Genomic DNA, 18194 nt, shown 5'->3' on the forward strand with positions numbered 1-18194 from the left:
AAAGATATGAGTAGGAATTTGGCAAACGCTAGACGACACAGTCTTCTTCTTAAATAATTGTAAAAATACTCTTACATTAGCTTGGTAATGCAGAATGAATTAATGATGACTACTAGAGAAAATGTAAATTTGTAGAGTTCAAAAATTTCCCTACGTATCACGTATCTTGGAAATACAAATGCTGTGATCATCTATGTGTCTTCCATCAGAAGCGTTTACTCCCCTTCCACTGTCATCTGTTGTTCCAGCAAACTCACAAATGGGTTCCACATCTCTTCTACACAAATGGAGGAGTCCATCAAGAAGCCATTGGAAGCTCTCCAGTCTTCACTACAATATTCACATCAGTATCAGGTCTCTTGACCATCTTATCGCACTGTGGGATAAGGATGCAGCAGAGTTCCTTGTTTCAGAGGACATATTTAGGCCTCTTCCTTTCTTACATTAGAGGCCCCAGCTCTGTTCATGCATTAACCAGTTCTGTTGAACTAGAGAAACCAAACATTAAAGCAATGGACAGCTACAGTCTTTTGTGATATCAAGATGAAGGCTATTAAGGCATCTGACTTGAACATTTATCTTGGTAGCTTTGGGTATCTGTATTCAATCTCTAAAATTCAACAAATTTGAGCTTAAATATTTGCTAAGCAACCTATGCTTAACCTCTATAGGATTTTGTTTCTTAACTGCAAAATCGGAAAAATAAATGGAAGTGTTATGGAAGAGAATGCCTCCCACAGAGCCTTTGGAAATGTCATGAAGAATCCTCCACATGCCTAGTGAAAGGTGAGAAGCAGCCATATTTACAAGGCATGAATTTGCCTTCCATGAAGAGCAATGCTGTGACCGGCATGTTACACAACACCCAGATGTGAAAACCTGTATTTACTTGATCTAATTCAGCAGCTGAGATTTAATTCATTGCACAAAAAAGGCTCCTTAAGCTCTTTACGCAACACACTGACTGTTTGATCTGTTAGCACCCCATTTTGGTCAACTCTTGGAGATCTGTTAAAGAAAATCAGACATCACAGCACAGGTAATCAGATCACAACACAAAGATGAAGCAAACTCTTCAAAAAGACCTCACGTGCCTCATGAAAATTAAAGGCACTCATTAAGAAGTAAGTCTAAAGGGTGTTTTAAGTATTCTTATACTGAATGACCTGGGAGGGCACCAGTAGGTGCATATACATATATGCATATATCCATTTAACAGATAAATCACTCTTAGAAAACCAACCTTTTTAAATATTTATCAGGAATAATATAAGCTTCATAGCATACAGTCACCATAAAGACATTAAATTCTGAACAAAAAGAACATGGAAACACTGCCAGCTCGGAACTTCAACATAGTCACCCACTGCAATTAAGCAGACTAAAACCAAATCAGTATAATATTCTCCCATACAGAATACAGACATTAATGATTGCTTGTTACACAATGTCAAATACAGTACAGATCACAGTATTCAGCCCCAATATAATGCATTTTTATAAAGACAGCTAATAACGCTGAACTTGTGAGAGATGAAGTTAAATAGAGCGGTGTTAGATTTGCTATTGTAACTAAAGTGGTAAAGACTTAACAGTGGCAATGCCATTTTATTTTTACTTTTACTAGGACACATTTATTATTCTTATTACATCCCATTATAAGCAAAATACGGAATATAACGCCAAACACTGCCTGTGGAGACCATGTAGTTCTATTTTGTACTATGAGCTGCATAACTAACTTTTGGGTTTGGAGGAAAAGCAAGTTCCTCATTTATAAATAGTTACATTCTCAGAGAATACTGGCACACTATATTTTTTTCCTTTGCCTACAAAATGATGTTCAATTATAAACACAGCAAACTATGCTTCTGAATGGATGAAAGGAATACTAATTTATTTAATCTAAAATACTGAAATTTCTGCTTAAAGTGGCAAAAATATCAGAATTGAAATAGAAATATATAAATACTACTTCTACTGCTAAAATGTTCATATGCATAATATGTATATATTTCCAGGTGTATACTTGGAAAACAAGGCAGGAACTTACTGTGCTTTTCTGTTAGGTAAATCTGAATTATGAGAAGGAACAATGGTCGTATAAATCACAGAACATGAAAACAACTTTAAGAATTTGGCTTGTGGTTCCTAAGTTAGTGTGCATGTTCAAAGCTAAATGTCAAGTTCACCTGCCCTTAGAAATATTAGATGAATTAAATTTTCAAGTAGTAAATACTTTATTAAGTAGAAAACAATCAAATTGTAGTTATTTTAGGTTCTACTGACAGGAAAATGCTATTAACATATCTACAGGCAAACAAGGTACAACAGCACTATGCTAACACAGCCACAGTCCTTCCATAGCTATCGTAGGACCAGAGCACTATAGCCATTCCTGACACTCCAGTTAAGTCCTCAGGAGAAAAGCGAGCTCCAAGTTGCCCACCATCAGCTTCTGCCCTTTAAACAGCTTTCTCAGGTTCAACAAGGAAGCAGAAAAGCTAGCTTTAACTTAATGCCAAGCCTGCACTGCCCTTGATTCTAACAGGGTCCATTCAAGCTGCTCTCTAGCCAGCTAATAGAGCTGACACCACCAGGCACACAACTAAGAGCAGCAAAACCCTTCAAGCATGCCCAACCTACCCCTGCAGAGCTACACAGGTGTCTCCACTGTGCTTTTGAGCATGATGCTTTGTATAATAGTAGCATTAATTAGGTGGGTACATGCATGGCACAAGCATACACACAATGAAAACAACTTGACCTGAAGAATAGTTGAGGCAGAAAATCACAGAGCTAGCTTGGGTTCAAGTCAGCACACTGACGAGTGAGGGCTGTCCATATTGAACCAGTCCTCTGCAAATCCCAGGCTGATACCAGACTGTTTCTTGATGTGCTTAGACATAAACTCAGTCATTATTTGCAACTAAACTTCTGAACAAAGCCACACCAGTGCTTCTAGATCCTCATATGCATGTAACTAAAGAATGACAGTGGCCTCTCTCAGATTGCAGCAGATTAGAAACAATTTTATAGAAGGGCTTAATAAGTTACAAATGAAATGACCCCAAATTACATATTTCTGTAGTAGAAATCATATAACTCATTATGAAAGGAGATGTGGTATACTACTTTTACAGCAACAGAATACATAATTTATAAAATGGTCAACTGCTGTCAGGTGACAGGAGCTCTGAACTACTGCCATCTGTACAGTTGCTGATCAGCAATTTCATTACACGCTACTCTCCAAACCAGAAGACCTAATCTTAGAAATTAACCTCAGATCACAATCTGAGAACAGCAGGTTCCCCATGGAGCAGTGGAAACCTCTTGTAGGCAAGTCAGCCAAAAGGCAAACAACACCAAAAATGCTGCACAGCTCATATCAACTTTCAACTGAACTTTATGTTATCTAGCTAGAAAGCCTAATCAAGTTAAAACAGAAGATGGAAAAGTTATGTAAGGCATAAGACAAAATACACAGGTGACATATTTGCTGTTTGGGCTTTCTAAATGTCAAATGTCTCCCCACACATACACATTTAGGCATTCATACAACTAGACAATAAGTAAAAACTGTGCTCTCTTTATAGCAAGAACAACAAAAGTCAAAGGGTTTAATTCCAAACCCGAGAGGAATGAAACTAATGTTCCACAACCCACCTCTCTCTTAGGGAAGTTTATGCATTTTGAACAAGAGCCTTTGAATCATGTAAAATTAAGCAACAAAAAAGAGCAAATATTCCTCTGTGTTTGCAAACTGGTTTATGGCATAGTACTGGCCTGTATTTCATTCCTATCCTTTCCTCCTGATTTAGCCTTTCTATTTGACTGCACTTAGAGGCTTGAATAATATTTATTCTAATAATCTACTGTAAAAGCAATGTCTGTAAAACATGGCACATAAATAAAGGCAACTTCTTTCTTATTTAATGTCCTCAAACATTTGAATTATAAACTGCTGAACTAAACTATAATACAAAAAAGAATCCTTTAAAGTGCTACTGGAAAACTACATCTTGGTTTACAAGGGTTCATGGAAGTCAATGAAGTGATTTGACTAGTAAGGCTCAATTGCTGGGCAGCTATGAAAAAATGTATTTAAGAGCTATCCATTTATGTTTGTGTTACTTCATAAAAGTCAGTTAGTGACAGTCAAATGTCTCAGAAATTGACTGCGACATACAGAAGCAGGTCACTTTTCAGAACTGTATGCTGTCAGCTGTTGTTTAAGATGAGAAATGCAGAATCTAGCTAATATTATTGTATCTGAATTTATTTCACCATTGCTTTGTCAACTTTGTCTTGTCTCAGCTACCTTACTCTTGATTTTCCTTCCTGACATCAAGCTTTTGTCTTCAACTCCTCTTTGAACTATTGCCATTCTACACTTATCTGGTACCTTAGTCTCCATTATATCACACAACTTGATCACACCACAACCTATTTTTTATTTCTTCTGCCTGTCCACATCATTCCTTTGTTGACATACTTCCAACCTCCTTTTCACTCACCTCTAAGTGGAACAATCCCCATGGTATTTCAATAAATCTTTGCCTACTGCAGAGAAGACACACCAATGGTGCCATCATACAGGCAAGAATATAATTTGAGTTTTGAAGTAAGCTTGTGCTCTAATATTAACAGTCTGAAGACAATCTCTGTCAGACCACACACCAGAACCCGAACGACACTAACAGGCCTTAATGGCCATTACCAGCCTCAACCAGGGCCTCCAGGAACAGACCCCGCCTGTGGCCTTTGAATTCCCTTTAAACTCAGCTCTGGGTCTTCAGTGCTTGCCTGAGCGACGTCATTAAGTGCATCCACCTCCAGGCCTGGCTCTGGCTCCTGTCTCTGAGCCTGGCTAAGCCCCTCACCCAAGCTGCAGTATGACTCCAGTTCTGTGCAGACTTCACAGCCTGGATGGACTTCAGATACATGTTGCAGCTTGTCTCCAAACCTCTCTGGTCCCCTTTGCTTCTGAGTGGACTCCCCAAACAGACCTTGGACCTCACTCATGACTCTGCTGTGTCTGGGACTGACAATGGACCCTATTACCAGCACCCAGCTCTCCTCATGTACAGATGCTGTGGGACTGTGTCTTGGCCAGTGAGGGCAGTGTCCCAGCTATGATCACCTTTAGCTTCCACCTTGCCTTACCTTCAGGAGCAACCAGCCTTTGCCGTTCCCTGACAGTCTGCTGAGTCATTAATTCCTATGAAATTCCTTTGTTTCCAGTGTATGCAATATATTTGCACTTGTTTTTCAGCTTCATTACTTTGAAACCAAAGCACAGGACTTAATTTTTATGTAGTCCCTCTATCGTGACAAATTTTAAATCTTATCTCTTTTTAAAAATATACAAACCACACTTTTTTCGTTTTAGGCACCAGTGTCATTAATCAGCTTCTACAATACACATCTGTCTTTAGCTCAAAATAAACAGTTGCCTGCAATGTAAGCAACCTGTGCAAGTGTCTCCAACAGAAGTTATCACATCAAAACTTTAACTACTATTCTACATGAAAATGTAAGTAACAATTACATGGCACTACTTTAGAAAAAAAAAAAAAGTCCTTTCTTCTAGAGAGTAGTGTGTCAGCACTTGCAGCCTTTTGACAACAATTCTTTGAACTGATGAAAGATAAGTTATTGTGTATTACAAGAGTAATATAATGAAACTGCCAAGCTACTTAAATGAAGTTGACTTTTAAAGGAAGTGTCTTGTTGTTCTGTAATTATCTTTCTTCATTTTATTTCCATTTACTATTTATTAATGTAAACACATTTTACAAGCATTTTGGAGAACTCACCTTTGCGAATAAAAACAACCTCATGAGCTACCCTATTAGTGTGTTCTCTTGTACTCACACACAGACCTCCTTCTTCTCGTTTCCTTTGGCTTGTCTCTTTTCTACTCTCACCATCTGAAAAGCTATTAGCTCTTGGAAAGGAGACTGCTAGCCTGGAGACTGCTCACTCTTTTCTAAAGCGGAATAAACCCTTAAGGTAAAACTGATGATTCAAATGCAAACATTACTCTTGAATTCCAGTTCAGACAACAACATTGAGATTATTTGACTCTCTCAGATAGGCACAATCAACACTGACATATGACAAAATATCACTGCTGCAGATCACATTACACTGCAATTCCCCTTCAGGTAGCTCAAACGGCACATACAAGTATTCCTTGCATACATGACAGAACAGCTAAAGCTACTGCAGGAAGAGCTCTGTGCTTTTTTCCTTTATTTAAAATATAGTGGCCCTACTGAAAGTACTAAGCCACTTGTTTATTCTTGGGTCTTTAAATAGCCAGAAAATACATCTCTGGTTTTATAATGAAAGATGGTACTTCTGCACATTATTGACAACAGATGTGATAACCATAAAAATGTCTGCTTAAAACCACTGAAATAAACAGGAAAGATGAAAAAGTTCACTGCAAAAAAATTCTGGTTTAGACTTCAATAGAAACAGCATCACTTGCATTTAGAAGAACATTACTTCATTAGACTGATAGCATATGGCAACATCAGAAGAAGTATTTACATATAGAGTATTGCGTTCATAAAATACAGGTCTTCAAATATTTTATATAAAATACATCAGACCTGATTTTTAAAGAATAATGAATAGAAGCTGTTTATGAAACCATCCATGTTAACACTCCAAGAATAAGCAGCTGCCAGAATTGTTTGCCCACACACATTCTGAAGCTGCCTACGGTCTGTCTAGTTGAGTAAAAAGTTAATTTACTTCCTCAACATCAGTCACAGGTCAAAGGAAGATTAAGACAGACACAAATTACTGCAGCTAGCAAGTGGCTTGTTAACAAAATGGTATCTAAACATAACTGTTATACTGCCAGGAGGAACAGCTGCACTTTGAAACTCAGACAGAAATATGCCATTAATTTCTTAAGAAATGGGGAAATATGCATTATAAAGAAGGTAATCTTAGTTGCTCAGCCTCCTGCTAGTATAACAATATCTTTTACTGAAAACAATAAAGAATATGATCTTAAGACTTCTGGAGATGTACACTGAAACACACTCAGAATCAAACTCTTACAAAAAAAAAAAAAAATCATCAAAATCTCAGCACTTTGATCTCTTACAACAGTTTCATCTATGACAGACTATTTGGCCAACAGCAGAAAAATCAACAGCTGCCTGGTAGGGTGGGATATCCTTAATTTCTATTTTTTCTCAAAACAATAAAAAAATAATTTCAGGCCTTATGGTAATGAAAGAAAAATGCAAACAGACATGGTTCACTCTCAAAGAATGAAAATGCACAAGCTTAAGAACAGGTATATTCCTGCATCACAAAGAACTGCATAAAACATAACTATGAACAACACTATGTGTAAGTCCCAGACAGAACTAAACAGTCCCACTGCCTTTGTACCTCCAGAAATTTACCATATGCTTAACACTGTTTTCAATCATGTTTAAAGTTCACAAGTTCCTTTTCTAAAAAAAAATAAAAATTAAAAAAAAAAAACGGCCACAACGTTGGGGATTATGAGAAATTATTACCGTAAGTAGATGATTTGCTCATAGAATAAATTATACAAAGATGCCAGCAAAATAAACGTTCAAAATTGAGAATACAGATAAAGCTAAAAATATGAACCACATTAGCTGTAATTAGCGTTTCCATCCTACCTATTCATCAGCATGTTCTTTACAATAGGCGAGACTTCCCACAGTGCCACAGGGAAGACCTACCACACTAGTCTAATACACTGAGAGCTATACATTGGTCTAATAATTCCTACTGTTGATGTGATTTGCATTTATTTTCTCAAAAGAAAAAAAAAGTGTCAGATTTGCTTGTATCTATTTGTGAGTGAAAGGCCAAAGCAGCATGTTATTGAGGTAGATGGTACGAATTAATTTCTCAAGTTACTTTGCGTTTTGGAAGTTAACTTCTGAATCTCACTGGTGCATTTTGATAGTGCCTGTTTTTGTGAAGAACAGCTTTGAAAGTGACAGTTACTATCAATCAGAAATACAACCCAACCCAACTGTCTTCTGGGCTTTTCCAATCATATATAAATATTGCATGAAGTTGAGATGTATAATGGAATAACAAGGTTAATCGAGTCATAATGTTCAAACCTACATTAAGGTAACATAAAGGTCATTTTTGAAACAAAAAAGTAATTTTTCCAGTCTGAGTTAAACCTGCTGAACAGTATATGTTAAACCACCACCACTGAAGCAAATTTTATTATTTTGTTAACATATATTTGAAATTCTATCTATGGACAGCTGACATTAAAATTCTTTTTCTCCATGTATCCATATGGTATTTCATAATCTTTCTCTCAATTTCTTTATTTATTTGATGAAAAAATGTGCTTGAAGTTATTGTAACAAGTTCTAAAGATGCACTTCTCTTAAACTTTGAGATACCAAATATTTGGTACTAGGAAATACCAACATGAAAGAAAAAAAAAAGAGGTTTTGTTTTAAAAATAAAGTGTCATTTTCAAACACAGTGTCAGTACCTATTTTAAATTTTTTTGTCCCTGAAGGAAAGTGTTAAGTTTCAAGGATACTAGGGCAAACAAAAGTCACCTCCTACCCTCCAACACTTTTTTGTTTCAGTGTTTTTTTTGTTTTGGTGAGCTTTTGGGTTTTTGGTCAGATCTCCACTGCTCTTCACATCTTCAGAGTACAGAGAAGATTATTAGGTTCTCAGATCAGAAGATTTAGGGAAAATGTTATTCTAGCATGTAACAATGTTTTTTTAAGGACATGCCAAATTTTAGGCAAGTGACCTGCATTTTTAAGCCCACAATGGGTAGTTGCCACAGAGCTGGTAAGAAAAGCTTTCAGCTGTTCTAGTGCAGAAGCAAGCACACTGCTTATTTACTAGTTGTCTTTTAACACAAACATACCTTAAATATTTGTCTGCTTGCCTCTATTAAAGTCTCTCTTGCTGAAAAGGCTGTAATTCCTCCTCCTTTTGGTTTCTAATTCCAAAAGTGAAGGAACCAAATACAATTAAAATACATCACTCCAATCTATATGGCTAATAATGAACAGCAATTTAAGAAGCCTCATCAGGAAATTTTTGCTGCCATAATGCCTGCTGTACTTCTCCATAACTACGTTAGAAAAACAGCCATTTCCAGAATACATTTCTTCTTTGCCCTCATTCTCAAACATCGCCTCTCAAAATCTCTTTTCCCCTTCTGCCCCTCTTACTTTCACGTCTTTCTACTCTTCTCTTCCTCACCTAGACCAATACTCAAAGTACGTGAACTTTAAGAAATATTATGGGAATCCCATACAACTTTAAGAACAAGAATGATATCGATCTTAGCCCTCTAGGAGACAAGTTGTTCATTAGAAGAAGGCTAAACTAACTGATACATAGTATTTTTCACTTTTTAAATTTCTCTTAATCTGTGACAGAATTCTTCACTTTGACAACACTGCTCTAATGTTTCATTACATCCAACATGTTTCCTTCATGAGAGCCTCCCAAAACTTCCTTTTTCCATTGTAAAGGAAACAGGGAGCTTTCCTACACCCTACTTCCCATAATGCCAAACAGAGAAGCCAAAAGCAGGAAATCCAAAACACCATTCTGGTTCACCAGAGCCACTCTGGCCTCATAATACAGGTACCTATCTATGGACAATACACCAGTCAGAAATAAGACAGTATGTTGTTGTCCCATCAACTCTTACACAACAGAATCAAGTAATGCATTAGCAACTTTGCAATCCCACACAAAGTACTGCAAAAGGACTCAAGTCATCCAACTTGTCCGAAATCTCCTCCCCCTGAAAGCATGCACAACTGATGAGAAAGATGGCCTTCCTTCAGAAGAGGCAGACTCCGGATCTTCATCAAAGGACATGTAACTATTAAAAATAACCACTGATGATGCTTTCATTCACAGTGAATATGCAAGACTTGGCTGCTAGACCCTCTTTTATCTACACAACCATTATCTGAACAGTGTGGACAGAGTCAAAGGGAATGGGTTTAAAATGAATTATATACTTAAAAACATGGAACATCTACTTCTCCTAAACTACTGCTTCAGGCTGTCTGCAAGATCAGACAAACACTCACTGCTGCCTGGAGTAGTTTTTAAACTTATGCTCATTAAGTGTACAAACTGCAGTGCTTTTCATCTTTTTTTCTCCTAGCTATGTCCCATTTGTCTCTCCACAACTTTCACCTTGAACCTGCTCCAAACCTCCATGTCACCACAATTTAATGACCAAAAAACTCCCTGGAGTTTTATTCCATGTTTCAGTTTAGAATTGTGTTATTGTGTTGTGAGACAGTCCGATTCAGTGTCCTTCCTCTGATTTGCATTTATATATATTTTAAGATAAAACTATAAAATTCCAGTTAAATATTTATCTTTAAAGGTCTTTTTCCTCTATGAATGACCAAAATGAAACTATGTATAAACACCACTTTTACAGCAACAGCAAGACCTCAAAGAACATTTTCCCCAGTCCTATATTGAAATTCTATTCAAGGTACTGTTTGCAGATGCAGTTAGCCATTGGAATTAACTCTTATGAAGTTAAATGCTGCAGAACTATTTTTTTTTATTAATAAAAACCAAAGCTTCTGATGTGTCTGAACCTGACAACACCACACATACATTATCCTGCACAGTATATGAGAGTAAGTAACAGATACACATTACAGCTGGATGAAATAATAAGTAATATAGCAGCTACAACATGCTTTTATTCCAAACTGGGAAAAAAGTTTCACATTGGCTAGAACTAACACTGGCTAAATAGTGCTTCAATTAATCACATCCTTTGTGTTGTGCAGCTCTCTGATCTAGATCCTGGAAGTCTACTAAACCCTATTTTAACATATGGCTTAGTATGAACATGCAACAAAAAAGCCAACACTATTTTCAAGAAAACAAACACACAAACCAACCAACCAAACCACACCACAATAACACAAAAGAGTAAACTAGTTATCTTGGAGAAAAACAAAACAAAAGAACAAACATTTTTTCTATTATTCCTGAAAGAGCAACATAGGTAATGAAACAGGTTTATTCTATCTTTTAAAAATCCTTTATTTTCCCACAAAAATGGCTTCCCCCTCTTTTTACTGAAGAGGAAGATTGCTTATGTATACAATAACCAATGAACACCATTTAAATGGCATTCCAGGTTTCCTCATTCTCTTAAGCAAATAGCATAAATTGAAAACAGGCTTTTTACTACACAAATATTAATAATTCTTTGCTTTCATGAGCTCAGGTATCAATTTATAGTGAACTAGCAAAATATTTGCTATTGTGTCTATAGTCTTTACAACAGAATTACCAGAGGAAGGTAATACGTTTTGAAGAGGAAGGTAATACATTTCAAAGAATCATCCATTGATCACTGAAAAGTGCCACAATCAACCCATTATCATGAAGCAGAGGGACTGTGTGGCCAGATATTACACCTACACACACAAAATACTCTGTTTCCGCAACAGAAATTAGTATCTTTGTATCCTGACTGCAATACCTTGTCAAATAAAGGGACTCTCTGACATACTATATAGTTTTGAAACAAACAACTGATTCCCACTCCAGCAGAAATTTGCTCCAAGTTTTCTTTTCCCAGCTCCACCTACTCATATTTTCCAATGCAAGGAGACAGTGCAATCTTTCCCAAGACAAAGACATTTAAAGAGTCCCTCCTCTGCTTTCTTCCAACTCATATCAACCATAAAGAGATGTAACTCTATTATTTAAATTATACTCTTTAATCAAATGTTGGCTGCAGATAAACAAGAGGTAAAATTTGAAGTAATTAGCAAGACAGATGAACAACATACATCTTTCTTCCTGAAAAGGTCAAACTCAGAAGGGCATGCTCAACATAATTTCAAGCTCCTGAAACCCTGAGAGCAGCATGAAAGCTTCAAATCTGTGATCTCAGCAAAGGAGGCACTTTTACTTTCTGTATCAGCTCAAGCCATCTGCTGATGGTTTATCAGGCTCATCACCAGACAGAATAATGATGGTCTCAGTAACCACCACTTCAGTGATTCAAACATTTAAACAAGGCACACAGAACTTCCTAAAGATATGAGGAATGTTGCTGCATGTTCTCTTAACTTCAGACCAAACACTTATTTCCTTGTTGTGTTACCAGTAAGCAGTTCAGAATCATCAAGCAGCTTGGGGCATGCATTCTTTGAAGTGTTTTAACATGTACTAAAAATTCAATCTTTGTTTTAGAAGATGTCATAATATTTATATGAAGAAAATATAACTCATGGAAATCTGAATACAATTTCACTCGTGACTACTGGAAAGGGATCTTGGGAATTGTTTTCAGAATCAGAGGTTGGCTATATAATTCTGCAATCGAAGTTCTGAAAACTGGAGAACTAGCAGTAGTTTCACATCCAAAAATCTGCAAAAAACACTGCAAATGAAACTGCTGCTTGAAGACTCAAACAATAAGCTATATATGATCAGTGCTCAAACAATAAGCTATATCATTCTCATAACCTAGTTTAAGCAAATAACACGAAACTGTAATTTAATCAAGTTGTACCAGGCTCGATCAAACCTTATTCTGAATCTGCACAAACAAAAGCACAGTGCTGAAGTGACAGAAGAATCATTCAAATGCCCTCAGAGTTAACAATTTCAGTTTCTTCTTCAGTCATCTCCTAAGAACAATGTTAACATCTATTGTTAGCAATTCTAACACCTGTATTTACTTTAAGACACACATCCAGCATACTGGTATAGTACATTCTTTCTACAGATTGACAAATACACAGATTATTCAAATAATAAATTAGAGAGATAAATACTTTAAATATACTCAGAATTTGTTGTAACAAGCTACTTGCACCAAACTGTATCTGCCAAAATACTTTTCTCAAAGGAAAGCAGTATTGCAGGATTTGTATATCCAATTGCAAGATATGCCGCAAATCATTGGCTTCTCAAAGAAGTAGGCTTTTGGATAGTTGCTGATCATTATAACTGGAAGATAAGCTTAAGTAGTTTGTATTATAAGACCATTCATAATTCTGTGAGGCAGGGAAATTCCTTCATCCCTTTTTTTACAAAATAAGATGTGAGATACTAAAGCTAGAAAAAGGACTTCTATCCTGCCAAGCTTTCAGGTAAAATACAAAGGATTATATGGTATATAAGAAAGGTATCTCCACAGGAAAACAAAACAAACAGCTGCTTTCGAGAAGCAACAGAAAGTACAGAAGCAAAAGGTACACTTTCTCCCATGCAAATCTGTCTAATCTTATTACCTCATTATGAGCTGCAGGAAGACATCTTAAAATTTAGGGCCCTGAATCCTTTTCTGTAATTATGTTCTTTGATTCTCCCTTCCAAGCAAGGAGACTGTAGAGGTTGCTTAACAATATTTTTTGTATAAAACAGTAACTGAGAAGAGGAAAGATGTTTCAGTACTTACTTCATCAAGGAAATAAATTACTTTACAGAAACTATGCAATGAATGTCAGCCTTAACTGTTCCTTCATATTACCCAAATTATCCTATTCTGAAATATCTTTTCCTTGTTCCAAAGAAAATTTTATTCTTACTTTTCCAACATGGCATGATTGCAAAGATGTGTAAAACTTTAAATAGAGAGATTCACAGGGCTTCTCCCTGCTTCTTCAAGAAAGCTGTAGACTTATAATCAGGCCACTCTCCTACAGAACATGAAATGTAAGTTCCAGTCCCTCTCAGGCAAATGTCCCCAAACTCCTTCTCACTGAAAATATTAAGGGACACTAATTCTCCAGCCTTCCTCTGTGGCAGGGAAGGAACCCAAGGCACTGTTTCAAAGAAGAAACTTCCTGGACGAAATGCCAACTTAAGAGTTCCTACCTCACACTTCCATGCTGTTCATTCCCACGCCTGCTATATCTTGCTATTTGTTCTGGCATAACTACTTAAAAGGTAGAGTGGTAAAACTTTAAAACAAACAAATAAAATTATTTTAAACCTGCGTCAGTTGCCTGATCCAATCTACCACATAGCACAGGCAACAGTTGTGTCAATATCACAGATGACCAAAAGAAGAGCAGAAACAAGCAAATACGAAAAATAAATTTCTGCATAAGCATGAAGGAATGCCTAAATTCATTTTGACAAATTCAAAGTATTTTTATGAGACTAAGGATTAATCTTCACAGGTGCCACTTTAAGAGGGAGGAAGCAGCAGTAGCCAATAACATAGTCAAAACATAGAAAATGGGAAAAAAATAGTATGGCCACAGTTGTTCTTGCTCTGGAGATGTGTGTATATATAGCTTTCTGTCTGTTTATATACACACATATGCATAAAAACCCCACAGATTTTTTAAAATTACCAAGTCTATCTTGTATGTGTTCTAATACGTCAAGATTTAAGTAGAATGGGAAAACAAATTCTCCAAATCCTGGTAAATGGCACTGAACTATATTTTATTTCTCCTGATGACAAGGGAGTCTTACAAAAACACAGGTCCTGTGACATGCACAGAAGTAGATACACACACACGTTTTCAACTAGAGTTTGGGTCATATACCTGACTTTCAGTACAGGTCTCTGCATTAAAAGAACAAACAGCAAAGTATGACCAAAAAACTCACAGCGATTTCCACCAACATTTCGAGGAATCAGTGTAAGAGTAGCTACACAGTCCCAGAAAAAAATTAACAGACCTTGGGAAGGGGACAGAGAAAAAACCTGCAGAGTACAGAACAGGGCACAGGAGTGCAAATCTCTGGGAACACCGTGCTGGTGATGGATGAGGCCACCGCCCTCTCCCTGGCAGCGGGGCAAGCGCTGCCCATCACACCGGGTTCCTCTGCCGTTCCAATCAGCTCCCGACCTCCGGGCGCCACAAGGACACCGGCCGGGCGGTCCCTGCGAAGAAGACAGCAAGGACGGACACGGACAAATACGCACAGCACCGCACGAAGGCCTCGGCCAGGCGCCCGCTGGCAGCCCAGCCGCCCCCGCTCGCGGCGGGGCCCTGCGCGGTGCCTCCGGCCTAGTGCCCAAGGCGGCCGCGGCGAAGCCCTAGGCCCGGGTCAGCCTTCTCGGGAGAGCGGCCGCCCCTGCAGGCCGCCGCCGGCGAGCCCCTGACTGCGGCAGTGCCGCCCGGCCGGCTGGCGGAGCGCCCGCGGTGCCCGTTACCTGGCCGGCGACAGGCGGGCCGCGGCGGCCCCACTCCTCGCCACAAGGTGCCTCAGAGCCGCTGACATTGAGAGAGCCGCCGCCATGACGCTCGCCACAGCCGCTGGGAGACGGCGGCGTCGCAGGGCCAAACCTCCTCCGCCCAGACAGGAAACGCGAAGGCGAGGGCGGAAAGAGGGATCGGGAGGGGCGGGCAGGGCGGGGGAGAGGGTGTCGTGGAGCCATGGAGAGCGGGCCGGGGCTGCTGGCACCCCATGGCCAGCGCTGGGGACGGTCAGGCCTGACGGACGGAGCCCCGTGGAGGAGTCGTGCGAACGTTTGGGGCACAGCCGCCCCAGCTGCACGTTTTCTGGCAGCTTCGTGCGTGACGCCACCATCTCGATGGCAGAGGACGAGCTCCCGGGAGGAACGGCGCGGGCCCCAGCGGCCTCACCGTGTCCCTGGCGGCGGCTCGGCCGGCCGGTGTGTGCCGGAGGGCGGGCCCGGGCAGGGGGCACCGCGGCCTCCGAGCGCCTGGAGCCGCTGCTGCTCGGGGACAAAAGCGGTGGGACGGGTATTTTGGGCTCCTTTATTCCCATTGCGTTTCTCAGACAAAATGTCACACTCGGTACAAAGACATCAAAGCTTTGCTGTATCTTCTTGCATCTGTTTTTAAACATTAATTTGCAGTATCTAAAACGTACCCACGTTCTTGGTCTGCTAAGATAAGTTTCAAACATACTGTGGTACTTCTAGGAGTTATGTTTTGGTTTTAAACCAATTCCAGCCTTATTTCCCTTATTTGCGCGAGAAAAACTGGCAAGACCCCGTTCTCTTAAAAGGGAGTCACATAGTTAATACATTAACTGTAAAGGGGAAGTAAATAAAAGTACTTATGCCCTGGAAGCATTAGGGTGGTGTATTCATGGTTAAAGAAGACAGATTGCTAAATGAAGAGTCAAATATGATTGTGTTCAGTGCCAAAACCTCAAAATACATGGTGCAAAAGCACAGCGTTACACTAGGATCTGTAATATTGTGAAGGACTGAAAAGGTTTTGGTTCTGGGGCAGGGGAAAGGTGATATTCTTAAAATTGTTCCAATTATTTCTATAGTAAAAATCTGATGACATTTTGAAAAAGAGCTTAGTTAAAGTTCAGCTTCAATTTTACTGAAAAAAAATATTTGAAAGTTTGTTAAGCAAGAAAATGATGAAATTCCTACAGGAGGAGATGTTGGTTTTGACTAACTGTTTTTGCATTGCTTCAGGAGAAGCCAGCGTTGTTCTCAATTTTGACAGCACAGCTTGACAGGGTCAGATACAAAAATTCTGCACAAGCAAGTAAATTCATCCTTTTCCTGCCCCAAATAAAGGGAGACAGAAGAATAATAGTTCTGATGAAAAGTTAAACTTCCAACGAATGTCTTCTGCAGTTATCAAATCAACAGAGCATTAATTTCCGATGAGAACAAACAAGCAACACCCTTGTATTATATAACCCTAATTAAATGTCAGACCTAGAGCCATCTTTTATTAGGCAAAGGTTGCAAAATACTTTCTATTGTAAATCATCCTGTTAGAACTTTCCACACTTAAATATGTAATTTTCTATGCTTCCTACTCGTCAAATATTTCTGAGTTGTGAGGAAATGAAAGTGTGTACTTTTTTCCCTTTCAAAATAGCAACAACGCTGTGGAAAACGAAGAAAAGTAAAAAAATCTTCCTGGGCAGCATAAGATAGAGACATAGTAAGGACAGTGTTTTAGAAATTGGTGGTTTTACAGGTAGGAGCATTTAAATTTAATTTTTTAGTCATTAGTGAATGTCTTCAAAGTAAGATTTAGAAAGACAGACAGCAGGAGTGATTTTGTAGCAATGATGAATTGAAGTGAATATGGGGAAATAATAGCCTTTGTTGAATGCAGGTGGGTAAATACCCCTAACATTTGAGCTTGCAAGTTTTTCTTCAGGGGTTTTGAGAGAAAGACTTGAAAAACTGTTCCCCAAAGTTTTTTTGTTTTGTTTTGTTTTTTTCAATCATATCAGTTTTAAACCTAATAATGCATGCTGCCTCTTGCACGAAACCTTCAGTCACATGCAGATAGACATAGTAAGAGTATCTGCATCTTGGGAAATTAATGAATTTTTCTCTTCCAAAATCTTTTTTCCAGTGGATGAGTGATGGTAGGCTAGAGGAGGCATTTGTACCAACTTCTATTATATTTACTTGGACTAATCTGGACTTGTCCTTTCATGGTGCTTCAGCTAGGAGAGATGTCTGTCTATTCTGGAAGCAGAGGAAGATTTTACAGTTGTTCAGGGGCACCAGTGGTTTAGTGAGACCAGTTGGCCTTGAGGGCAACTGAGGCAAATTATTTCAGTCTGTCTACTTTGCATCAGCTGGCAGATCACCATAGCTCAGCCGAGGGGTAGATCTAGCTTTCAGGATCTTTGTTGTTTTCTTCCACTGTCAGAGATGGAGCTGGTGGTTTGGGGAGCACATGAAGGTTCCCGTGCTTTGTGTGGCTCGGTTCTTTGAGCTCCTGCTTGCCTTGCTACCTCTTTGGGTGGGGGAAGAACCGAAGTAGCAGACGGCAGCTGGAATTTGGAGCTGCCACCTTATTAACTGAATCTGTCAAAGGAGGGTGCCAAATTCAGGAGCTGCCTTTGGCAGCTGCAGAGACAAGACTGTCTTGTGGTAGATCACAGCGACTGATGGGCTTGAGCATGTGCACAAGTGAACGTGCTGCTAATTGCTACCACAGTCCCTGGAACCGTTTTGGCCCTGGCCAATTAGCACCATCCCAAACAATGTCTGAGCACAGTCTGGGAACTAGCATGGGCCTGGGACTGTTCCTAATAAGCTGTGTGGATGAGGCCATTCTGGGTTTTGGATTGTTTTTTTGGAGCAGGGGAGAAGGGGGGAAAGAGTTTAGCTCCATGTATGTGAGCTGTGCCACGTATGCTGAGCTGCATCAGGGGTGCAAAAGGGTACTTGAACTGTTTATTTACTCATATAA

At 39.0% G+C, this 18194-nt stretch overlaps 1 protein-coding gene across 1 annotated transcript in view; it reads right to left on the reverse strand.

Moving 5' to 3' along the window:
* The window catches only part of NDUFS4 (NADH:ubiquinone oxidoreductase subunit S4), a 47839-nt gene extending 32513 nt beyond the window's left edge, over positions 1-15326 (reverse strand). The window contains exon 1 of the mRNA XM_080362829.1: positions 15194-15326. Coding sequence (XP_080218955.1) covers positions 15194-15279 — 86 coding nt within the window. The 5' untranslated portion in view covers positions 15280-15326. The remainder of the gene's footprint in view (positions 1-15193) is intronic.
* Between the last annotated feature and the right edge of the window lie 2868 nt (positions 15327-18194).

Source organism: Nesoenas mayeri (assembly GCF_963082525.1).
Source record: "Nesoenas mayeri genome assembly, chromosome: Z".
NCBI lineage: Eukaryota > Metazoa > Chordata > Aves > Columbiformes > Columbidae > Nesoenas > Nesoenas mayeri.